General features: G+C 39.7%; 1 protein-coding gene across 2 annotated transcripts in view; it reads left to right on the top strand.

The window, feature by feature from the left end:
- Positions 1-5,947: 5,947 nt before the first annotated feature.
- LOC126188290 (ATP-dependent Clp protease proteolytic subunit, mitochondrial) overlaps positions 5,948-27,169 on the top strand; it is a 41,842-nt gene continuing 20,620 nt past the window's right edge. Inside the window, exons 1-3 of one of the 2 annotated variants that reach the window (XM_049929874.1) lie at positions 5,948-6,096; positions 6,299-6,472; positions 17,211-17,302. In XM_049929874.1, the coding sequence (XP_049785831.1) occupies positions 6,061-6,096; positions 6,299-6,472; positions 17,211-17,302 (302 nt within the window). In that variant the 5' untranslated portion in view covers positions 5,948-6,060. Of the gene's footprint in view, positions 6,132-6,298; positions 6,473-17,210; positions 17,303-27,169 lie in introns of both variants that reach the window. The other variant, XM_049929876.1, reaches the window with a different exon arrangement.

The following is a 27,169-nucleotide window of genomic DNA, read 5'->3' as shown; positions in this document are numbered from 1 at the left end:
ACTGATCGACGTTAGAGATATAGGTCTATAGTTCTGCACATCTGTTCGACGTCCCTTCTTGAAAACGGGGATGACCTGTGCCCTTTTCCAATCCTTTGGAACGCTACGCTCTTCTAGAGACCTACGGTACACCACTGCAAGAAGGGGGGCAAGTTCCTTCGCGTACTCTGTGTAAAATTGAACTGGTATCCCATCAGGTCCAGAGGCCTTTCCTCTTTTGAGCGATTTTAATTGTTTCTCTATCCCTCTGTCGTCTATTTCGATATCTACCATTTTGTCATCTGTGCGACAATCTAGAGAAGGAACTACAGTGCAATCTTCCTCTGTGAAACAACTTTGGAAAAAGACATTTAGTATTTCGGCCTTTAGTCTGTCATCCTCTGTTTCAGTACCATTTTGGTCACAGAGTGTCTGGACATTTTGTTTTGATCCACCTACCGCTTTGACGTAAGACCAAAATTTCTTAGGATTTTCTGCCAAGTCAGTACATAGAACTTTACTTTCGAATTCACTGAACGCCTCTCGCATAGCCCTCCTCACACTACATTTCGCTTCGCGTAATTTTTGTTTGCCTGCAAGGCTTTGGCTATGTTTATGTTTGCTGTGAAGTTCCCTTTGCTTCCGCAGCAGTTTTCTAACTCGGTTGTTGTACCACGGTGGCTCTTTTCCATCTCTTACGATCTTGCTTGGCACATACTCATCTAACGCATTATGTACGACGGTTTTGAACTTTGTCCACTGATCCTCAACACTATCTGTACTTGAGACAAAACTTTTGTGTTGAGTATAATGGTGGAGAAGCTCCTCAAAAACCACACATTTCTGTACTCAGTGCTAAGCGACACTTGAAGTGGTGCAAAGGGCGATGCCACTGGACACGCGATGACTGCAAACGACAGATCTGGAGTGACGAATTACGTAGCACCATGTGTAAATCGTCCTGGGTGGCGCACGAAATGTGTCACCAATTGTTTCTTTCACAATTTACGACGCACATTAGATATCCCGCTGGGATCTCTACAGCAGTACCAGCAGAGCTTGGAAAAACAAGTGAGTTACGAAATGACGTGTAATTCACGATACTGCCGCTAGGAGACTAGTAAGCAGCAATGGCTGACAATGGAAGACTGACGACACAGCAACGATCGGCAATTGTGTTACTTTTTCATGAAACGAAAAGCCTTGTTGTGACTCAGAGGCGTTTTCGATAACAGTTTAACACACGATGGGTCCCTTGCAAGAACACCATCCACAGTTTGTACGATAAATTTGTACAGGAAGGAACAGTATTGGAAGCGAAGCGACCTCGGCCTAAGCCTGTTTGTTCGCCGGAGAATACTGAAGCGGTACGAGTTGCTGTACAGAGAAGTCCTGGGAAATCGTGTAGAAAGGCAGCAGTGCAACTGGAAATATCCAGACGCTCCGTTCAACGCATTCTCAAAAGTTACCTCCATATGTACCTAAACAAGATGACCTGTGCACAAAAGCGCACTGAAGAACACAAGCAGCAGAGACTACTGTTTGCTCAGTGGGCGGAGGATAGGGAAGAAACTCTCAACAACGTTTGGTTTCTAGACGAGGCGCATTTTCATTTAGACAGTGTGGTTAACAAAGAAAATGTACGCTTTTGGGGCACTGAAAACCAACAAGTGCTTCATGAACTACAACATTATGCTCCGAGGATTACAGCGTGGGCAGCAATTTCCAGTCATGGACTTATTGGACCCTTTTTCTTTGAAGAAACTGTGAACAGCGAGCGTTATTTGAGCATGCTTCGCAATAGCTTCAATCCCCAGCTTCTTGCTACTGCCTTGCCCTTCAACACGCAGTGGTTCATGCAAGATGGAGCAAGGCCACATACTGCAAACACTGTGTTAGAGTTTTTACACGAGCATTTCGACATGCGGATCATTTCACTCAGGTTTCCAGGTCGCTTCAATGACGGACAAAATCCCCCCCCCCCCCCCAATAGTCCAGACCACAATCCATGTGACTTTTTTCTTTGGGGGTACCTAAAGCAAAAAATTTTCCCGAAACGTCCACGTGATTTAATGTAGCTCAGAAGATTATTCTTCAAGCTTGCAGTGCAATTACGGAAGACGTGCTGTAGGGTAATCACTAACTTCAGTGTTCGCTTGAAGGAAGTTAGGAAACGAAGTGGTGGACATATTCAGCATGTGCTGAGTTAGAACAAATCTCCATGGACGGCTCTTCATTGTAGTATATGTTCCATTCAGAGTGTATTGACAATAAAGTTTATACTCAAAAACAAAATGGTAACACATTTCGTGCGCCACTCTGTATGTTAGGGTTTAAATCCGGCGAATCCCCAGAGAACTTTACCTCCCACCACGTGTAATGCCAGCAGTGAAGTACGGGGGAGGTGGAGTTATGGCACAGGGCTGATACTGGTGCTTATGGCTAGGTTCCCTTATTGCGCACCGAGCGGGGTGGCGCAGTGGTTAGATACTGGACTCGCATTCGGGAGGACGACGGTTCAATCCCGCGTCCGGCCATCCTGATTTAGGTTTTCCGTGATTTCCCTAAATCACTCCAGGCAAATGCCGGGATGGTTCCTCTGAAAGGGCACGGCCGACTTCCTTCCCAATCCTTCCCTAATCCGATGAGACCGATGACCACGCTGTCTGGTCTCCTTTCCACAAACCAACCAACCAACCAACCTTATTGCGCTTATAAAACGCTAAATGCAGAAGGTTATCAACACATTTTACAGCATTGTTTGCAGCGTGCAGTTGAAGAAGAGTTGGGAGACGATGACTGTATTAGCATGACAATGCAATTTGTCGCAAAGCAGCATCTATAAGGCAATGGTCTGCGGACAACAACAATCCTGAAACGAACTAGCATATCCAGAGTACAGACTTGAACTCGATGGAACACCTTTGGGATGAGTTAGAACGTCGATTTCGCTCCAGGCCCAGCGTCCAAAATCAGTCCCTTCCCTGTTTTCCACTCTGAAGGAAGAACAGGCTGCTGTTCCTTCACAGACATTCAGGTATCTCATTGAAAGTGTCCTCAACGGAGTTCAAATTTATCGGCCCATAAAGGGGAAGGGTGAATGCACCCCATATAAATGTCCACTTATAGGTGTCCGCATACTTTTGATCAGTTAGAGTAACGAGGCACTCAGATGATCTTATGTGGACCAGGAGGATAAAACATAATGTGCAGTACCCGTCTGTTGTGGCGACATTGAAATGCCATGGAGTTGATGTGCAGGTCAGGATCTGTTTCACTGGTTTCATTCGACTTGCGACTAGGCGCATTTGACACTGAAAGATTTCCCAAAAGTGAGCAACAGTTTACAGAACGGGGAACATCTCGTGGTGAAGAACAGAACTTCAATATGTATTTGCGTGTGCCTACAGAGGAATATCGCTACTAGAGGTCGGATACAAGGTGCTGTCAAAACGCTTGCTCAAGAGAGTAGAAGAACAGGTAGAAAGTACAGTTGGCGATTACCAAGCGAGAATCGGGAAGGGAAGAGGATGTATAGAACAGATACTTATCCTGAAGCAACTGATAGAACATAGGGCCTTAAAAAGCAAAAAGACAGTAATAAACTTCGGGGACTTCACAAATGCATATGACTCCACTGATAGGCAGACTCTTGTTAGGACTAGATGGAACTACTCAAGAACTCATAAAAGAAATTCTGACAGACACAAAAGCAAGGGTGAGATTCAGAGGAGCACTGCCAGAAGAATTTCAGATCAAGACTGGTGTTAAACAGGGAGATGGATTGTGACCATTGTTGTTCAGTTTAGCACTGGACGAAGTGATCAAGCAGTGGAGAGCAATAAACGAGGAAATGGGAATGCCAGAGACCCATTTTGGGGAGGAAAAGGGCAACATGGCTCAAGAAGACTGCCTAGCCTTTGCAGATGACATAGCAATAGTAAGTGAGACGGAAGAAGACGCAAAGACACAAGTCGACAACTTAAGTAAGGTAACCACAAAGGTGGGACTGAGGATCGCCTATAACAAGACAAAGACATTAAATACCACCGCAGACTGGAAAACACCGGAAGGCACTGTGCAAATGGTGGACAAATTTAAATTTGGAAATTTGTGGTCAAGTCTTATGGGACCAAACTGCTGAGGTCATCGGTCCCTAGGCTTACGCACTACTTAATCTAACTTAAACTACCTTACGCTAAGGACAACACACACACCCATGATCGAGAGAGGACTCGAACCGCCGACGGGGGAGGCGCGCGGACCGTGACAAGACGCCTAGACCATGCGGCTGCACCGCGCGGTCCAAATTTAAACACCTGTGAGAATTTATAACAGGAAGGAACAGGAGCAAGGAAGGCATAACAGAAAGGATAAAGAAGATGAGGTCAGCCTTCTATATGACGAGAGAGAGATACAATAAAAAGAACATATCCACAGAGGCAAAGATAAGCCATTACAAAATGGCTCTGAGCACTATGCGACTTAACTTCCGAGGTCATCAGTCGCCTTGAACTTAGAACTAATTAAACCTAACTAACCTAAGGACATCACACACATCCATGCCCAAGGCAGGATTCAAACCTGCGACCGTAGCGGTCGCTCGGTTCCAGACTGTAGTACCTAGAACCGAAGCCATTACAAGGCAACAGTGAGGAATGCATTATTATATGCTGCTGAGACTAAGAAGAAATGGGGCAGAACAACTAGAGAAAGAAGAGATAAAAATAATAGGTCCCAAAAGAGGTGGAGAGGGATGGATGCGAAGACCTAGGGAAGAACTCTACCAGAACATGAGAACAATATCTGGGGAAATCAGACTCAAAAGGGCACGGTTTTCTCGACATGTAATTAGGATGAGTATGGACAGAATGACGAAAAGAGTGTGGGAGACAACAGGGAGGACAAAGGGAAAGACAGGAACCAAGTGGGTTGTTGAACTTTGGAAGGACTGTTTGGAATTGGGGATCAAGGTCGAAGGAAAGGAAAATTGAAGGAACAAATATCCACCGACCAATATGCCGGAGATCAACGACAGAGAAGAATACAGGAAAAGGTTAGAGTGCCACCTGTGGAGTCGACATAAGAAAAGGTCACTGAAGATCTTGGAAGAAGAGCAGGAGAGAAGAAGAGAAAGAATGAAGAGGTTTTGGGTGAAGAAGAGGAAAATGCAGTCCACGAAGAGCCTATCTGTGGTCCTACAGAGGCCGTAACGCAAGAAGAAGAAGTATGCCTACCGCCTTTGCGCTTAACCAAGAAGAGCACCAGTAACAGTTCTTCATTTAATCTTTGAACATTGGCAGCACAAGTAAAAAGCCATTAAAAATACTGGCAGGATGCAACCAGGGACTGGTAACACAAATAAAAAACCAATAAAAATAATGGCAGGATGCAACCAGGGCCTACATAAGAGCGGGAGGGAAAAGGAACCTGGAAAGGGGGGATGGGGAGGTGCGTAGTTAAACCGACAGTATTCTGTTTAATAATTTTTGTCTACAACCCACTTGGTTTTGTCTGCAGTCAATACAAGGTACACAGACCAAATTCGGTGTGTGTATAGAAGACAAAATGCACATTAAACATCTAGTTTGATGAGCGAGTTAATCAGTAAATTTGCAATGCAGGTGAATTTATTTTGAAATCATGTGACAACGGACGGTTTCTTTACGGAGCTATTTTTCTAGATTCGTGCGATTCTCAGTAAAAACGTAGGCATGTTGTTCTAATCATAGCTATAATTTATGCTTTGTAGAGAAATCTCGTCTGGTGGAATAAAGCATTGATTGAGATCACTGCGTTTTCGGAGTACAAGCAACGATAAAACGTTTCGTATGTAGAGCAAATAAATCCATAAATATCGGCAGTAAGTATTTGGCAATGGTAATGTAAATCGAAAAATATGCTTGTATAACGTGTCAACATTGTAATGGCGTACGAACCAAACGGATGGGCAACTGATACAGAAGAATATTTATTGTAAACAAAGAATGCGTTTCGTAATCTCTGGATCACTGCTTCTTTCGAGAAGCCGAACATCTTTGCTTCAATGTGTCTTCATGCCGATTTATGTGGTTGTAAACAATGCTGACAGCCGGGAAATGTCTTGCTCGAATTCTGGTAATTAAAAGCCATAACGAACGTTTCGAGTCACAGTTGAGTTTTTTTAGTCATACATATACAACAGTCTTCACATGTCGTACTGATTTGTCAGTAGTATACTTGGTAACTTGCTTCTGTTATAGTGGTTAAAATATAAATGTGACGCTGCCAGGGTGTTCATAACGTGCTCTTCGCATCAGATGATATTAACATTTTCCAGGTTCCCAGGCAGCCACTTTGGAGGACTTTGCTACTTGACCACAAACTTCACACCAGTCTTAAACAAGCATTGCCGATGGTTCCTATAGTAATCGAACAAACTGGCCGAGGAGAAAGAGCGTACGATATATACTCAAGACTCTTGAAGGAAAGAATAATTTGTGTGATGGGGCCAGTAAGTAAATCGTTGCTTTGCGTAATATGTCAACTATAACGGCCACTATATGGCACACAAAATTGCCTTCTTTGTACACGATTTTCATGAGGTGTCAACTCAGTCATGATTTGTTACTGCCCTATAAAATATTATATTTGGTTTATGTATACATAAAGCATGATTCATTTACATTTACCACTACTTTTGTTTTTACTAAATGCGAGTTGCTTGGAAAACAAGTTATTTGGAAATTAAAGCTTCGCTGTCAATGCCCCCACTGAATGTTGTACTGATTTTTCTTAAATGTGGTATCAGTTGTACATGGAAGCACTGTACAATACGCTGCACCTGCAGACATCTAAGAAACTTCAACCTTGTGCAATAAGTTCATCAGCTGTAAAATTCTTTTAGTTTTGCAGTGTATTTAAGGACAAGCATTGGTACACAGGAAATTTGTTTGTTCAAATCTTCATCTAAGATTATCAAGAGTGAAAGCAGCCTACACTATCTTAATAGCCTCACAAACACTAAGTTACAGAAATTGTGGTACCAAACACTCCATTACACAAGATGTGAAGCAAATATTGATATTTCTCAGTGACTAACATTTGTTACTCAGTCTGCAGAGCCAAACATTAGCTATACACACAAATCAGTTGAATGTGGTTGCCCTTTGTGTTTCGTGGCTGCTATCGGCATCATAGTGTTTGGTGGCAATAGGTACAGTATTACAGTACGCTGGTAAATATGGTACGGCAATTTAGAACAAGAGATTATTGTGGGCCAAGTTAAAGATATTTCCTTGGCAGTTGTCCATAACTTACATATGTGGTTTGGATGGTTTCTGAAATTATTTTGACAGAAACAGGAATGATCACAACATTTCATAGAAATGCATTTAATATGATGATTGTGACGCAGAAAGCTCATTCCACACTTAAATTTCAACTGGTTTTGTATTTCATGTTGTGAACTATCTGCATTAATTACCACCAGAGCAATGTCAACTTAGCTCTGTGGTGAATGCTCCTCTGGGGATATAAGGCAAGGTTACCTGCTGGTGCACATCTTGTTTGACGACCAGAGTGTATTGCTTCAGTTTTTCTGATTTCTCTGCAAAGATGCTAAGAAAACCTTTGCATTGAACAATCAGCCGATTTTTATTTTTAATCATCAAGGCTCTTCTGTAAAGCAGTAAACTTTATTCATTATTAGTTTGTTTTTGCCATCATTATTATTATTATTTTTATTCATTCGTTGGTTAGAGCTTTCCTATCTCTGTTTGGTACTGATGCACTTAACCAGTGAACCTGTGAGAATGCAATGTTGGATGTTTTGCCATGCAGAATACACACATTTACCTCGGTGTTTTGTGTTCAGGGCAATAAGAAAATTCTAATCAGATGACAGTGAGAAGAATGTGTAGTGTGGACTTTGCCACAGATACAGATAGATACGAATTTGTTACTGTGACAGTGGTGTACCATTACCTCTGATGTTGATTATAGTGTTACAATTGCAAATGGAAAGCTATGTTTGATGGCTTTGCTCAACTCCTGTTCAAATGACTTATCTCAGTGGATAAATTAGGGTTTCATCTAGCTTTTATTTACACTCGTATGGAAATTCTGGATAGTTAAGGGTGTGTTCCACTCGTGACAGTCGATGTCAAATACAGTTTGTAAACTTTGTGGCAACCTTGATCCAGTACCTTGTGTGAACAGGAATAGTGCCCTGCTTCATGAAAACAAAGCAGCAACACACAAAAAAGTCACTGGAAAGATTCAAGAGAACCATCAGTAACAGGGATTTGGAGCCGTTTCAACATTTATAGACCAAACAAGAGGGAAACCTTACGAAAGCAATGAAAGGCTCATTAGTATTCATTATATTTACATATCTCAAGGTGAAAAATGTTTGAAGGTGCAGAACTGCATATTACACATATCTACAGTTCACTTTCTGTGTTAATGAGCATAATTTTCAATTTCTTCTCTTGTGAATCTGCCAATGAATTGATTACTACGTAGCAAGGAATAATCGGTTAACTGAGTTTCTTCTTGCTCCCAACCCCACCAACATACTTCTGCATCCTCACAGCTGTCATGAAATTGTATTTCTGTGTGGCATAAGACTGCATGTAGACACAGGTGATTTTGAAGTGCAAAGTGCTTGATATCTTACTGTTTTGTGACGTGTGGAGTGAGGTTGATTAGCACTTATTTTTTATTCCTTTGAAATAAGCTTCCTTGTTCATTTGTATTTTGGGGAAATTATAATCACAGTGTGAAATTATATACTTTAATATTTCATTGTCATATGTTTCAAGAGTGGAAACTGACATCACTAGCTTTGAACTCTTACATTGAAATTATATAACACTGGCATTAATAGCCCCCAACCACACTGGAAAACTTTAAAGAATGAGAAATTCTATATTAAATTTAATTCAATGCCATAAAAGTAGATAGCCTAAAAGTATCTAGAGATAATGCTGCTTAAAAACAAAATGTGCATATGTCTTCCCTCTGAATGCCCGTATAAATTGAGCATGATAAGCATTTCATTTTCTAGCTACCTCTAGCACATCTAGGAAGTGGGACATTACAGAAGCATCCGACTCCACCCATCTGCTTTGACCCATGACATCATCAATATGACGGAAACGGCTAGTCCCGGTGTATATAATATGACGACAATGGCATCACTACATACATACACCAAGAAACACAAACAAAAATAAAAATGACACAATAATGTCTCACTGAAAAAAAGGGGGGTTTAGAGTAGGGAAAAGTTAAATGTACCACAATAGAAAAAAGATCACACCATTCTAGAACAAATAATATAAAAAAATTTAAATTACAAGAGTCCACTACACCAGCAAAACCACAGGAATCGGACATTTCCCTTGACTTATATAGCTCAACCCCCCGCCCCCCCCCCCCCCCCCCCACACACACACACAAACATTAGCATGATGACAACCAAAACTCAAATTAAACCAGTACCACGTGTTAAACTCAGCATGTCCACATCCACCACCAGAGGGCACCATGAAATACAACATGACATCTACAAACACAACCAACTCAAAAACACTGTGCCATAGGGACATCACACACTGCACCACCATTAAGCCACAGGTCAAAGCAGACAGGTTGAACCAGACACTTCCATTGACTTAGAATTGGCAACATCATTGCAGTTATTTGGCAACTTTGTGGTTGTCCATTTACTTGTTCGTGTGGTCCTGAATTATTCTGCTAAATTCTGATGGCATTTGGTTTTCACTTCGATTAATTATGCTACATACTTCTCATGTAAGATGAGACCCTGAGAAAGAAAATTTGATTTTAAGACTCCAGGAATGCTGTACTTCACATAAGTAACAATTGTTCTTATATTTATGATATTTCGTTATGAGGCTCAGCGACCAATATTGCAATGAGAGAGCTCGTTAGCTCAGAGGTTCTGCTGTTGTGATTTAAGGGCTGTGTGTTTTCACATCCAGTCACTATGCTGACCAGTGCACTAAAGGCTCATAGTTTTAGTTTTATTCAAGATAGCTTCAAATTGCTAGAAGAAATTCTTTAACTAAATCTGAAAAAAAGAGACCTTTACTCAATACGTATTCTCATAAATTCGACCTAGTAAGCTGTGTTAATAGTCACAGATATCTGCTTTGTATGTAACAAGCTGCTTCACTATACAAAACTGCTGAATCTCTTTGAATTGACTGTAAATGATATAAATTTTTAGTTTTTGTTCATCACATAGCAACTGTAGGTCAGGGGAAAAGTTATGAAGTGAAAAAAATTGATTAATATAGTTCATCTGTGCAAACTCTATGTGAAAGCAATTGGGCATCCCTTTAGACATCTGATAACACCGGAGTTATCAAGTTCCTTTCACTCAAGTTAGCTTCAAATATGGGCAGTTTTGTCAGATTACATCTAATTCAAACTCTTACTACCTCTTTCAATCAGCATTAAGTTCTCCAAGAATCTGTATGTGGACCTCAAATTGTGCAGTATGGCTGCATTGCTATAGAGCATGTGCGGCAAGATATTAATACATTTTATTGCACACATTTACCGTAAGGAATCAAGCAACAACAGTAAAACACATTACACCACAGTTAGTCTCCATGGCTTAATGAAAACATAAGAATTTCTGACCAAAACAAATGTGAAAAATCACATTTAAAAGGAAAAGAAATGAGATATAAAACATTAATGACAACATTAAACAATATACTGAGGTATATAAGAAGATCACAAACTATAAAGTTAATTTTGAGCTGTATTCATGTCTTGCTTATTAATGTAATACAACACTCATCATATTAAAACAGATTGTCTGTTGATATTGCTGTCAAGTGTGAAATGCAGATTGTAGACATTTTTGTGGAGCACCACTCAATGACAGTAAAGCATTTTATACTCTCCAAAGCAATGAGTGGTAGCTAGCACTTTCAATAAAGGACAAGAGACCACAGCAGCTGCTGCTGGCTACCAGCAAATGGGTCGTGGAGAGCTGTGGTGCATGTGACATTCAGAGGTAGAGAGTCTACCAAGACATGTTGCAAAAAATGTTATTGGATGGAACTGTTATTACCAGTGTGCAGAAATTGTAACACATTGTAGCTGCACTACCATTACAATCATGATTTTCAAAAAAACTTCAAGCAACATGTAATATTGATTGCCAGATGTTGCTTTCACTTGACATGTGGTCTACCACTTGACTATGAGCATAGACATAGAATACCTTGAAAAGAAGACAAGACTTCCTTCAGAAACTGACAAAGCCTACAATGTTACCAGTGTGTGCCAATAGCCAGATTTAAGAGGATTAACAGCATGGCCATGTTATTTATCCCATGTTGTCATTGGCGCAAACGTAGATTCTGCGGCAACCTGCCTCCAGCCATGTCAAAGAGTGTACATACATATGATGCCACTGAACTCAAGCTAGTAGTGAATTCAAAACATCATCATGAGGTTACATATTTGTATACTGAAATAAATGTAAGATATCTCTGAATATTCATATTATAAAATCAAACAATGGAAAAAATCTGGAATGGAATAGCAACTGCCCAGAGTTGACAGTGAGTGAGTGTCTCTCTCTCTCTCATATATATATATAGAAGGAAACATTCCACGTGGAAAAAAATATATCTAAAAACAAAGATGATTTGACTTACCAAATGAAAGCGCTGGTACGTTGATAGACATACAAACAAACACAAACATACACACAAAATTCTAGCTTTCGCAACCAACAGTTGCCTCGTCAGGAAAGAGGGAAGGAGAGGGAAAGACGAAAGGATTTGGGTTTTAAGGGAGAGGGTAAGGAGTCATTCCAATCCCGGGAGCAGAAAGACTTACCTTAGGGGGAAAAAAGGACGGGTATACACTCTCGCGCGCGGCCCCCCGGACACACACACACATATCCACACACACACATACACATACACACACACACATCCATCCACACATATACAGGCACAAGCAGACATATACAGTGGCGGGATTGGAATGACTCCTTACCCTCTCCCTTAAAACCCAAATCCTTTCGTCTTTCCCTCTCCTTCCCTCTTTCCTGATGAGGCAACCGTTGGTTGCGAAAGCTTGAATTTTGTGTGTTTGTTTGCGTGTCTATCGACCTGCCAGCGCTTTTGTTTGGTAAGTCTCATCATCTTTCTTTTTAGATATATTTTTCCCACGTGGAATGTTTCCCTCTATATATAATAGAGGGAAACATTCCACGTGGGAAAAATATATCTAAAAAGAAAAATATATAAAATGTAACGTACCAAACGAAAGCGTTGGCATGTTGACACACACACACACACACACACACACACACACACACACACACACACACACACACACACACACACAAAATTCAAGCTTTCACAACCAACGGTTGCTTCATCAGGAAAGAGGGAAGGATAGGGAAAGACGAAAGGATGTGGGTTTTAAGGGAGAGGGTAAGGAGTCATTCCAATCCCGGGAGCGGAAAGACTTACCTTAGGGGCAAAAAGGACAGGTACACACTCGCGCGCGCGGCCCCCCGGACACACACACATATCCACCCGCACAGATACAGACACATGCAATATATATGTGTGTGTTTTGTCTTGTCTATGTCTGATGAATGACTTAGCCCAATAGCTAAATAATATCTAGCAGTCTATTTTTAGTTTGCCTCTGTGCCTTTCAGCAAATTTTTGGAGACGATTCTTTTAATACTTTAGGGGTTTCCACCTTTGCTATAGATATCTATTGGACCTTGAGTGGGATTTGCTATAGGAAAAGTAGTAGTGGGATAGATTGTAAGAATATAATAATACAGGGTGGCAATTATTGAACTATATGGAAGAAAAAGTTAATTAGTTACAAACTACGATGTGCACACACTTTATTCAACATGTAAACATCACTACAGATATTCAGACTTAGGTTATGGCATGTTTGATATGCCTAACCATCATTGGCGATGATGTGGTGCAGACGAATAGTGAAATTCTGCTTGATGCGATGAAGTGTCAGAACATCGATGCTGTCAGTACCTCCTTAATGGCTGTTTTCTGATCAGTAATGGTTTTGAGGTTATTACTGTATGTCTTGTCTTTAATACAGCCCCTCAAAAAGTAGTCACATGGGTCCAGATCCGGAGAATATGGCAGCCAGTCGCGGCCCATGCCAGTTGCCTCGTTGTACCCCAGAGCCAGAATGCGGTCTCCAAAGTCCGGGTTAGCAAACACTGTCCTGTTTCAATGGGGTTGAGATCCATCTTGTGAGAACCATATCTTGTTGAAATCAGGGTCACTTTGGATAATGGGAATGAAATCATCGTCCAAAACCATCACTTACTGTTCGGTAGTCGCCGTGTCATCAAGGAATATCACACTGATTAATCTGTGACTGGACACGGCACACCACAAAGTCACCAGTTGTGGGTGAAGAGGCTTCTCGATTGCGAAATCCAGTTTCTCAGTCCCACAAATGCACTAGTTTTGGTTATTGGTGAACCCATTCAAATGAAAGTGGGCTTCATTGCTAAACCAAACCATAATGCGCATACTAATTCCCATCATGCCCTGCACCAATCATGCAGTTTGAAGGAGCCAACGCAAACCATTCAGTAGTTATATGATTTTATTTCATATAGTTCAATAATTGTCGCCCTGTGTATGCAGAAGTTAATTAATGTAAATTAGTAAAACTTTTAAACCCCTTTTGGTGTGGCCACAATGGTAAATGCAGCTACTAGAATATCATAAAATTTGGCATTGTCTTAAAACAAGTGATACAGTAGTGGCAAGGAAAGTTATAAAAGATCTTGGCCCCTCTCATCATTGCTGTCAGCTAATAAAGCTAAAGACATGATTGGTAAAATCTACGAAACTGCAGAAACATAAAATACATATATTCTCTAGGGCATTGACAAATCAATCTTGATGAATTGTATATGGATAACCAGGTAGATGCTATGTTCTTTAAGTCTGCCTATTTTTGAGGAGGCTTTCCAAAAATATCCACTTCAGCAGATGGGCAACTTAGGGTATTAGAAAATTCTCCTGCGCTCTTGCTGACCATGGAAGAACCTCAAAATCACACAGACTGTTCTTAGAGACATGTGCTATGTGGACGAGCAGTGTGCTATTGAAATGATATCGTGGTACTGTCGCATGAGAGGTGACACCTGAGAACACAAAATATCTGTGATGTACCATTGTGCCATTAGAGTTCCCTCAATTACTACCAGCTGTGACAAGAAGTTACACCTGATGCCGCCCCACAATGTAATACCGGGAGTAACACTGGTACGGCTCTCCAAAACATTGGAAGAATGGGCCTTCTCTCCAGATCACTACCATGGTCGTGGGTAGTGCAAAACTGCGATTCATTGCTGAACACAATGCGATTCGATTCATCAGCAGCAGTCCATGCTGCCCAGTCACTGCACCACTCTAAACATAGACATCAGTGTTGTGTAAGAATGCAGAGTCTTTGTTGTGGTGTTAATGACAGCCTACACATGGGACGATAATTCCCTAGCCCAGTTGCTGTTTGATTGTTTATGCTTGTGTGTGTGTGTGTGTGTGTGTGTGTGTGTGTGTGTATGTGTGTGTGTGTGTGTGTGTGTGTGTGTTTATTTCTAGAGTAGCAACATATTTTTAAAATAGTAAATTCTATCCAAAATGTTATTCTTAAAAATGCATGAATGGATACTTAACATTGCATATGTTGCTTACTTGAAAAGTGAGTGCACATAGCATAGATTAGCATTGACTTACCAGTGTTTACTTAGTGGGTAAGTTAATGAAACATCACTGTGAAACCTCCCAAAAATACAAATTTAAAAGGTCATAATTGTTTCAGTTTATGATACTAAGATTTGCATTACCAATTTTTACAGTAATAAAATATAACAACCTCAGAAATTAATAAATGACTCGGCACAGTATAAAATTAAATTTGTCACCTTACTACAGCATACAAACAATGTTAAGGAGTGTACTTAACATTTCTGCCATCACACTGTCATATAAAACGGTGGTAAGGGATACAACTTAACATTGTTTACCTACTTAAATGATTACTCGCATTTACCTGTTCAGCAACAACTTCGAAGCACATTCATGTCAAGGAACATATTCAGGATCTTCATTTGAATTGTAGTCAGCCACATCAACCTAATTTGTACAAATCATCTTTGAAAAGCATTTCTTGGCATTAACACTGCACATGTTGTGACTACTGGCAACCACGTTTTTTTCACTTACCACTATATACATGAACACATCCTGACAAACTAGTCATTAGTGAAAATCTGAAATTACGGCTAGAGCAGCCATTTCTCAGTTTATCAAGGAACTATCAATTAATATGAATAAAGCACATCACTTGCACTACATTTTACATGAAACAACTCTGTTTCTCAACAACTGTCCCTTGCCATTAGTTATGGCTGAGATCTACATATGGGCTATGCTTGCTTCTGCTGTTTGGGTGGGGGTGGGGGGGGGGGGGGTGTTTGAATGCTAACTTTAAGAGGAGGGTGATGTGCAGACCAGTTCAGATTCTCACAGGAAGTAGTTTAGTAGGCCGGTGGACTGCACCATCACACAAGCAAAGTAGCTGTGTTTACTGTAGTTAGAGGAAAAGTCTTGGAAGAAACTGGAACAGAACAGACTACAAGTAACAATAAAAGTATTGTTAGGTTTTGTCATAAGAACAGTAAGGGACTTTCACAACAGATAATGGCCATTGAGCCATAGTCTTCTACAGCAATTGTTCTCACAGGCTGCTATGCTGTGGTTTGACTCACAGCTTGCCTTTACAACTTCAATTCTGGCAGTAGATTTCTTAATTTCTGTAGTTGACATTAGTTCTTCTGCAATTGGAGCTGGACTGTTGCTCTGTGGAAGAAACAGTAAAAAGTGAAGCTGTTGGTTTGGACCCCACAGTACTTTGCTAGGCATGATCCTATTGGGGTCAGTATGCATTTACCACTCTCCAACCTTTCAGATAAATTACCCAATTAGTTGTAAAGGTGTCTACAGTTCAAAGTGGCCTTCAAACACTGGTTTAACTTTGTATTTTTCACAGTAACACATTGTTGCCAGAGTTGAAAGAAGTCACTAGTGAACTGAATCTCAAGCCTTTGGATTTGCAGTATGGCATTTACCCACTAAACCAAAAAGGCATACCCTCATTGTCATGAAGTGATGTAGCCAGAGCCTATAAGTTGTTTCAATTATGAAACATTCACTCTCCTCCAGAGTGTGCACTATTGTGAAATTTCGTAACGGATTAAAACTGTTGTGCTGATCTCTGAATTTAACACAGATCCTTGCCTTTCTTGGACAATGGTGTTACTGGCATGGACTATCAAGTCACATCTCACAGCTACAATTCTGATTGTACCACCCTTAACATTTTAAGTTTTCAGCTCATATCGTGAAAGGAATAGGTTCACATTAGAACTTCAGTGTGGCACAGAGCTGTAATCATTATAATCTGATAGGAAGTTTCACCAACAGCACACACATCACTAAAAATGGAAGATTTGTAACAGAATTAAGGGTTTGGAAAAATCAAGGTTAGCAATATTGTCATTTAAAGTGAAGCATAAAGTACAGATCTATAGCCATGATAAAATCCGTAAATATAGTCATTTTCCTGTAGCAGCTCTCTCTTCATTGAAAATTTTAATTTTGATTAATTTTGATGGTGGTGCATGGTGTACATTCCCATTGTAATTTGAAAGCATGTCACATGTTTCAAGCACTAGCATTCTAACACACATAATGAACAGCGTAATGAACTAAAATGATGCAGGCCCATCAGCAAGAATAATTCATTAATAATCCATCACAGTTTGAAAGAATGATATTCACAGCCACAACAGTATCAGAATAGTCTCATTACTTATCTCTAAGTCATTGAGGTGTTTTGAAGGTGGCGACGTGTGTCTATTAAAATATTTATTTATTTGTGCAATAACATTTTTTATGTAGGTACCATAGCAAATTTTAATTCTAAAGTCACATTTTTTCTTTTAGTCATCTCCTAGTCTGTAGCACAATTTTTACTGAAAACAAATAAATACGTAGTTAAAGCCACAGTTGTTTATTGTCATTGTTATATTTAAATATATCTATATTCCATTTTTTGTATCATGCAGACAATTTATGCAACGTGGGACTAAGTAACTAAATATCTTTTTTCCGCAGGTAACGGATGACCTTTCTTCACTCGTTGTTGCACAGTTGCTTTTCTTACAATCTGAAAGCAGTAAAAAGCCAATTCACATGTATATCAATAGGTGAGCATTTGAAAATATTTCTGATTGACACATTTTATTTGTACAAATAGTTAAATTCAAATGCTGTGATTTATCTGTGGCTATATGCACCTCATTATTTAGTTTCTGATAGCTTATAATCCATTGCATTTTGAAAAGTCATGTTTGTTCCATGTGAATGTGAACATTTTTAATTAATTACATTTGAGAATTTCATTAAAATTATAATCATGGCGAAGAGGGTTGCCACCCAACATGAAACAAAATCATAATAGATGTGTTAAGGAATCTAACCATAATAGTGTATTAGTCAGAGTTCAGTGTTCACCAATTTTTTTTTTCTTTCTTCCTCCCCCCCCCCCCCCCTCTTTTTTAAAAAATACACATCTAATGGAGAAAAATTAAAGATATCATTAATCTTGAAAACAAAAGGGGCACTGCAAATCCTTATGAAATTGTGATGCATGAATGAGATTTGCAAGAGCTTAACGTTTTATGTGCAGTGTCACAGACAAAGTTGCACAGGCCATTTTTCTTCTGTGAGAAGACTGTGGTGGGTACCTCTTACGCCAGTTTGTTGCAGTTACAGTTGATTCTGAGAATTTCATTTTCCAACAAGATGGGGCACCTCTCATTTTAGCATTGATGTTCACTGCTACCTAAATGACAAACTTCTGCATTGCTGAATTGGGCATAGTGATGATCATGATGATGATGATGATGATGATGATGATGTAGCTCCATACCCTTGGCCTCCCAGGTCACATGACCTAACAAATTGTAATTTTCCTTTGGGAATACGTTAAGGACCTTAGTTATGTACCCCCACTGTGAAGAGTGCTGGAACTGCTCAGAGAATGCATCAGTGCTGCTGAGATGACCATTGATATTATGTTGCTATATAAGGTACAGAACAAACTTGACTACTGTTTGGCTTGGAGAATGCCGTGTGACCAAATGGGCACTCATAGAATATTTATAGAGTGCAAAATGCAAACTTTCTGAGTTTATGGTTTTATTCTTACATTAGTCACATTTGTACATGTAACACTTTGGGAAATACATAATTCTGAAAATGAATGATCATTTATAGTAACTTTTATACTATTCTGATCTACATAATAATCCAACTACAAAGATGATGAAAGTTCATAGCATGTTCTTTGAACAAAAACCACAATTTTTGTATGTGTCATCTTAAAAGATGTAATCTCTATGTGTAAAAAGATGCAACTAGTGTGCAGATGAACTGCTTTCCAGAAATCACACCACATTTTATGAGCATCAGCTCATCTCTACATGAGTTAGCACATTATGCAAATGACACCGTGAGCCTGCAATTTGAATGCTGTGTCCATTGGACCCACAAACACTACTGTTTTTATTTATATTATAAAAATTGCTTGGTGTTAATTATTTCACTCAAAATATATTACCATGATTTTTACATTAGTAGCATGATATATTGCAGCATTAATGTGCATTATTTCTGCTAAATAGTATGTATAATCTTCCCTAAAATACAGTCAACAAATACTTATAATTCAATTAACTGTAGAAAAGCTGCTTTTGATTAGTTGTAATAATAGTTTAACTTTATATGTGGGTCCATGTCCAATCTAGTTGTGGCATAGTCAGTTTAAGACTGTATAATAGTCCAACATCAAATGGCTAAGAATCTTGGATGTTAGAATTAAAAGGGGTTTTGTGTATCTGCTTGACAACTACTATTACTCCATAGCTGAATTTCTTAATGTGAAGTAGTCTGGTTATGACACACACACACACACACACACACACACACACACACACACACACACACACACACACAAAAACACACATTCATACAGAGAGAGAGAGAGAGAGGGGGGGGAGAGTGGGGGGGGGGGGTTAATATAATAATGAAGTGTAAATCACTGCAGGTATAGGGCATTTGGGGGTGGAGGGGGGTACTGTAAGAAATCGCGTAAATGGGCGTAATGTTGTCATGTGTTTTGCTGACATAGGATATTATAGTTATGGAACATACTCATTCCAAAATTGTGACCTATGAAACATGCAGTTAATGAAGTAACTGGCTCTGACCATAATAGAACCTATTCAGGAAACTCAGATGGTTAAATACTACTTAAAAAATCTTCAGAGTAATTCCACCAAATTTCTTTGTATCATTCACATGGCATCCAAATTGGCAAATGAACTGAGTGGCTCAGTGGAAGATGCATACCACAAGATGAAAACCTGTATTCCTGAATCAGCTACAGAGGTTTTAGTAGGAAAAATAAACAATCATACTAGAAAAGAAAGTTCCGAGTGGAACAAATGGCTGAAGGGCTAGGTTGAATAGAAGCAGCTAACAAACGAAGAGAGACTAAACTCAAGACAGAGAAAAATATGAAGAAAGAAGAAGAAAAGTCAACAATGAGGTGAAAAAGGCAAATAATAAATGCTAGGAAGATATTCATATGGAAGTAAATAGTTGTATTGAGAATACAAGAATGAATAAAGCTTGGAAAATTATCAAAAGGCTTAATGCTCGGAATAAGGATACTGCAGGACTAAATCTAATTAATGTCCAGAAACAGAAAAAAGTCTTAATCTTTTGACTGAGAATAGAGCAGAATTACAGGACAAAAACACTATGATGAGCATCAGAGGTAGCCCCCTCCTGTTGAAGTTTTGTGGTTATCAGTTGGGTCTTCAGTTTTCTTTAACCTCCCATCATTTATTTATCTGTGCCTCTGATAGTTGTAGGGTATCATACGTATGATGTGGACAGTGTTTCTGCACTTTTATTGTCTTAATGAATCCTTGACTTCAGATGTTAAGTTGGATAAGTGCTGAAGGATAAAGTAGTGCTTTAGTAACTTCTCACTTTCCACAGAGGTGTAAAAATCCGTACTGAGGCTCCTGGGCTGTATCTCATCGATGGGTGCTCGGCATTGTAGGTTCTCTTTCTGTCCCTTGGACCTCCAGGGTCCAGTAGCAGGCTAGTTGCCTTTCTTCTCCAGTCCTTGTGATGATTTGTTTCACATATTCATCCTGAATATTATGGCTTAAACAGAACAGTGTAGCCATTGTCATTTTGGCCTAATGACCATGGAGCAGAAAGAACTGTCTGAAGCCTGCAGTGTCTTGCTTCGCAGTGTTGTATGCAAATGTCACAATGGGCAGCATTGTATTTCAATCTCTTTGTTGAGAATCAACATTCATTAACAACATGTCTGCCAATGTATTATTAAATTCTATGAATTAAATTACTGATACTAGTCTTGACTGGAAAGATTTTCCTGACGTCATCATAAAGGGTGCTCCGTGCTTCAGAATGATGTCTTCTTTAAGGAATTTTGCAATTTTCAGAGCTTCAGCAATCTGAACAGCTTTGGTTGTAGCTTAGCAGTTGAGGTAGTTAACGCTGACTATTATTCATCAGTTCCATTTGCTAACCTTCCGAGCTTCCCTCCAAGTTCAATTCCAATATAGTGAAATGGCGGTGCTGGGGCAGGATTGATGTCAGATGCACTGGAAGTAATTGTGGTTATGGACTTCCATTGTTTCCATTCCTTAGAGTGGCTCACATAGTATGTAATGGATTGGCAGAGACCTTGCCAGTGATACCTGGTGTCTCATTCTGTCTAGAGTCATCACGAATCCCAGGTGAACAGATGTTGGAGCATCATCGAAATATTTCAGTATAGCTGGCCGTAGATGGGCTAGGATGACGAAAAACCATTTCTGCCCCACTGAATCATAATTCCTCTTATACAATGCTCCATTTATTAATAGGAATTCTCCTTTGGTCGTTTACTTATCCTTCAAGGCTTCTTAGGTTTTCAGCAGTGCCAGGTCTTCCCTCTGGTCATCAACAATTTCCCTCTGCTCATCAGCAATGTGATGTAATCAACGATGACTGAGATTTTGTCTATGCTGCTGTCTTCCACAGAAGGATTACTTAAAAGGCAGTCAGCATCATTGTGTTTGCATCCGTTTTTAAATACCACCGTGACATTGTACTCCTGAAGCCTCAGTGCCTATCTCCCCAGTTGGCCCAATGGATCCTTCAGGCTAATCAGCCAGCATAGAGAATGGTGATACGTCACAACAATGAATGATTTTCGAAGTAAATACACTTGTAACGTATTCCTATTTGCTTGTGGAGTTGTTCATCTTGGGCTTGGTGAGAACTATAAAGGCGAAATCCCCACCATTTTAGCACCTTCCTGAATTTGCACTAGAACCGCACTTATTCGATAACTGCTAGTGTCAATGTGAAGTTGTGTCTCAGCATTCTCATTTTAGTGGTAGGTCTGGGGTCTGGAGATCATGCTTGTGATGCCAGTGAGAAGTGTCTTCTGAGAATAACGTTATGGCTACATACTGTTAAAAACAACAGATTCAAAGGGCAGTGTTCAGTCATGGATGTTTATTGTTGTAATAGATGTCCCTGTCATCTGGATGTCTAGATGTATTTCCAACTTTTGACTGTCAACACAACTGCTTTCACATCATAACATAGTCTTCTTAACTCAAAATGATAAGCATCCAACATTACAGAAAAGAAAGCTCCTGAATAGACTAGTGGCCGGACAATTTGGGCTTTGATATCAGTGAGATTTCCTGACATCTTGATGACTGTCTTCCATGGAGGAGTTTAATCTGTGGCAGCCTCACTTCCATAGTGATTATCTCATTTAGTTTTCCTGAAAAATTTGGCAGGTAGGTGAGTGGTTGTTACCTCAGTACAGTGATGGGTAATGGCTATGGCATAAGTTAAGGACTGACCTCATGCAGGGTGAGGCAATGGATTCCGTCGTACAAGTCAACTATAATCATCTTCAGATGCCTGGCATGAATAGGACTGTTATGGTAGTTGATGTCTTGTGGCATAATATTCGTAGAACACTCGCCTTCTGCCTCTCTATAGAAGCGTACAATGTGTCCAGGGTGTCCATAGTGAAAACATACCAATGTGTTGTCCTCTGTTCTCCAGAGCATTGCACTTATATCTACTTCAAAATACGTACTCTGCAGGCCATCATATCATACTAGACGGAGGATATCTTGTGTCATTACTAGGCATTTCCTTTCCTGTTCCATTCACAAATAGAGAGAGAAAAATGCTATGTGTATACCTCCAAACAATCCCATGATTTCTCTTGACTTTGTGATCCGTATGTGAAATTTTCATTGGCAGCAGGAGAATCCTTCTTGAGTCAACTGCAGGTGCTGGTTCTCTAAATTGTCTTGATAGTCACAAAAAGAATATTATCTTCCCTCCAAGGGATTCCCATTTGAGTTCACAAATGGTCTCTGTAATACTTGCATGTTGATCAACCCTATTGCATTTTTATCGAACTTACTGGTAACAAATGTAGCAGCTCACCTCTGAATTGCTTCAATGTTTTACTTTAGTCTGACCTGGTGGATATCCCAAACACTCAAGGAGTACTCAAGAATGGGTCACCCTAGTATTCTGTATGTGGCCTCCTTTACAGAATATGAACCAAACTTTTCTAAAATTCTTCCAATAAGCCAATGTCGATCATTTACTTTTCCTCCTACTCTCCTTATGTACGTGTTCCATTTCATATCGCTTAGTGGAGGAATTGGTTGTACCTGCATTTGTCAAGTGCTAGGGTGCCGTTTCATGGTTGTATGAGTCCAATTTGGCAGTGTTCATTCATCATTGTGCATTTGGCTAGTGGTGGATATTAGTGCCAAGAATCCATACATCTCTTCTTCAACTTTCTCTATTAATTCCTGATGTGTGGGATCAACATTCATGGCTGGTATCTCTTGTGTACTTGGTCCGAGATTTCAGGCTGCCATACACTGTTATATCTCTCCAGTTACTGATGGGCATATGAGAGAGATGAGCTGATGGTGGTCATCCACTACTGCTGTAGGGACCACATTCGACAGTCAGGTGATACAGCCTTCAACTCATTCTTTTCTGTTGCATTTCCTTGATTCACTGGTACCACTTGATGAATTCTTCTGTCATTGTGACATCTTGTACGAGAAGAGCTTGGTATAAATCTTCTGTTACTCCTTTCATAAAGTGAGAGATTTTGGCAGCTTGTGTCATATTTGGGTTCACAATGTGGCAAGAGCCAAAACCTTCTGTGTGTATGACTGTATTTTTTCACCATGACGTTGGGCTCTGTTCTATGGTTTTCCTTCCTCTAAGTTGGTGTTGTCACAAAGCATTCTCTTCAGTTTGTCCTGGAATTTGTTCCAGCTGTTGAGCTCCTCTTCATTGTTCTCAAACCACTGCTGGGCTGTGCTGTCCAAATAAAAGTACTCACGTGCCAAATACATCTTAGCATCCTGCCACTTGTAGTTAGTGACTCAGCCAAATCCATTGAGCCAATTTTTGGATCCTGACCAGAGTCTCTGGAAAACATTATTGGATGTCTGATGAGCAGCTGATGTACAGCTATTGAGGTATCTGTCTGTCTCCTCAATATATGGATCTTAGGAATGATGTACTGCTTGTATTCTTCTTTCTGTTGCCTAGTTGGAGCTATGGTGATGTGTGTGTTTTGAATTACCTCGCACCACCACCAAACAATGTTACGTCAAAACCACAACCAAGTCCAAATCTGAAGGGTCATCAGTGAAATACAATGCTTAGTACTGAAAAGCATGTTCATTACTGACACCAGTGAACAGCTAGAAAAGAACTGAACACCCGGGTGGAGAGCGCAGTCATTTATACAAATATCAAACATTCTACATATAAAAACATAAGATATGTCAAGGACCTTACAGCAGTGATACATACAAAATAAAAATAATTGCTGGTGATCTGACTTACAGGTGCCACACAGGATGCCAGCCAGCGGCACTAACCATTGCACCACACTGCTTCCACCAGAGCTCGCAGCAATGTAGTTTGAGCCTTATATTTTAGGTTCACCAGCTCAGTGAAAGTGGGCAGTGTGTTAGCAGAGGAATTCCAAATTGGCAAACAGCTTAGAGAGGGTTGTCCAATGATTCCTCCCTTTAAAAGTTTTCTTTAAGAAGTATTAAAGACAAGGGGAAGTAAATATAGCCCAGTGATGATGTTGGTTGGTAGTGATTGACTGTACTCTCCCATTTGTTGATGACCAGGAAATAATTGCCAAAGATGCTGAGGAAGCTGTATGAAGAATATGACGTGGTGTTTAAAAATAAACTGATTATATGATAATGGGTAGTCAAGAACAGCTTGATTTGGAGTGCTGGGAATTTTACTATTAGATGTTGTACTTTTAAATATGAAGGTGTAACTATACATGTGAATGGAAAGAATGTAGAGTATATTAAAAACAAGATTGAGCAAGGGAAATATGTTATTTGATAATTAAACTCAATGATTTGGATTAATAAGACCACAAATAAAACTAAAAAGATTTTATAGAAAACAATGGAAAGCATTTGTATAAATGGGTCAGAATTTTGGGAGATAAGAAAGGTGGGAAAAGGTCCACTGCTTGCCAAGGATATGGGTTGATGGGACAAAGTGTTGTAGTTTCAAGATTAGACCACATCATATACAAAGAAATCACAAAAAAAAAAGAAAGTGAAAGGGAACATAATGGAAGCTATTAAAAGGAAGAATTTATTATGATATGGCCATTTAGAATGAATGGATGGTTGTAATTGTTAGAAGAAGGTATGGATGTTGTTCGTGGTGGTGGGTGGTGGTGGGGGGGGGGGGGATAGGAAGTGATGTCTATTTTGTAGAAGACTGGTGTTGTATGTCAAAGAAGCTGTGCATTTCAGAAAGCTGCAAGAGTGGGACTGAGAAGACCATAAACTGTGGAGGTTGACAAACAAGAAATGGCATCAGCTTAAAAAACAAAACAAATAACACCATTTGCAAATATACATATTTATCTTCTTTAGCATTATTGATGGTGGTTAAATTAACAGGACAGATTCATAAACTAAGATAAAATTTAACAAATGAATAAACTTGTTAAAGTGAGATGAAACTTCTTAGCAGATTAAAACTGTGTGTGTTTGGTCAGGGCTTGAAACTGTTAACTTGCCTTTCATCGGCAGTGCTCTTAATGTTGCAGTAAGTGTCATAATTGTGCATTATCTTTTGCAGAGTGAAAGATTCATTCAGGAAATAATCCCATGGCCATTTCTCTACAATTTCTTTTCTTACACGGGTACTTGTTCAGCAACATATCCAAGAGAGTTTCTGTGAAGCATGGAAAGTAGGATAGAGGTGCTGGTGGAAGTGAAGCTGTAAGGCTGGGTTTTGAATCATGCTCGAGTAGCTCAGTTGTTAATGGCATTGCCCACAAAAGACAAGGTTCTAGCTTCAGTTGTTGCTTCTGCATACAGTTCTAATGTTTCAGGAAGTTTCAAAATGACACAAACATTGCTTGAAAGTGGAAGACATCCTTGATTAAAATAATAATTCAGTAACTGAATTACCAGCACAACAAACATAGAATTGTTGTTTACAATTATTTAACTTATAACTGCATTGAACCTCAAATATTGAAATGGAAATGAGATAGCTTAGGTGGCAATTCCTATTTAATAATTTGTAACTAGCCAACATGTATAAAGCAGATGCTCGGGATTCACTGAAGAATCTTCTTAATGGTTTTTTATTTTTTTTTTTTATTTTTTTTTTTTATGAAAACATTCAGTATCATCACATTAGACAATTCTTGATGCGCTAGAAATGGGGAGAAATCCAGCTGTGGTTATATGTACTTGACATTCTGAACTTCTCTAAGAATGTTTTTATATCTAAGTACCCCATGAGATCGCAGATTTGCAAGGAGAATTGAAAGATGGAGGAGTCTGAATCATGCTGAATATAATTACTAGGGCAAGTGACAAACTCGAGAAAATTTCTGTCTGTCAACATATGTTTAAACCATTTGTTATTATCAGATACAACATGCAGGTTATATTTGAGTTAAAATGCATATATATATAATAGAGGGAAACATTCCACGTGGGAAAAATATATTTAAAAAGAAAGATGATGAGACTTACCAAACAAAAGCGCTGGCCGGTCGATAGACACACAAACAAACACAAACATACACACAAAAATCTAGCTTTCGCAACCAACGGTTGCCTCGTCAGGAAAGAGGGAAGGAGAAGGAAAGACAAAAGGATATGGGTTTTAAGGGAGAGGGTAAGGAGTCATTCCAATCCCGGGAGCGGAAAGACTTACCTTAGGGGGAAAAAAGGACAGGTATACACTCGCACACACACACACACATATCCATCCGCATATACACAGACACAAGCAGACATTTGTAAAGGCAAAGAGTTTGGGCTGCCCAAACTCTTTGCCTTTACAAATGTCTGCTTGTGTCTGTGTATATGCGGATGGATATGTGTGTGTGTGCGAGTGTATACCTGTCCTTTTTTCCCCCTAAGGTAAGTCTTTCCGCTCCCGGGATTGGAATGACTCCTTACCCTCTCCCTTAAAACCCATATCCTTTTGTCTTTCCTTCTCCTTCCCTCTTTCCTGACGAGGCAACCGTTGGTTGCGAAAGCTAGATTTTTGTGTGTTTGTTTGTGTGTCTATCGACCGGCCAGCGCCTCTATATATATATATATATGAGACTTACCAAACAAAAGCGCTGGCAGGTCGATAGACACACAAACATACACACAAAATTCTAGCTTTCACAACCAATGGCTGCTTCATCAGGAAAGAGGGAAGGAGAGGGAAAGACGAAAGGATGTGGGTTTTAAGGGAGAGGATAAGGAGTCATTTCAATCCCGGGAGTGGAAAGACTCACCTTAGGGGGAAAAAAGGACAGGTATACACTCTCGCTCGCTCGCGCGCGCGCTCTCTCTCTCACACACACACACACACACACACACACACACACACACACACACACACACATCCAC

The sequence above is a fragment of the Schistocerca cancellata genome, chromosome 5, assembly GCF_023864275.1.
Source record: "Schistocerca cancellata isolate TAMUIC-IGC-003103 chromosome 5, iqSchCanc2.1, whole genome shotgun sequence".
Classification (NCBI taxonomy): domain Eukaryota; kingdom Metazoa; phylum Arthropoda; class Insecta; order Orthoptera; family Acrididae; genus Schistocerca; species Schistocerca cancellata.
The sequence above is the reverse complement of the archived record's forward strand: the minus strand, read 5'-3'. Positions and strand labels throughout refer to the sequence as shown.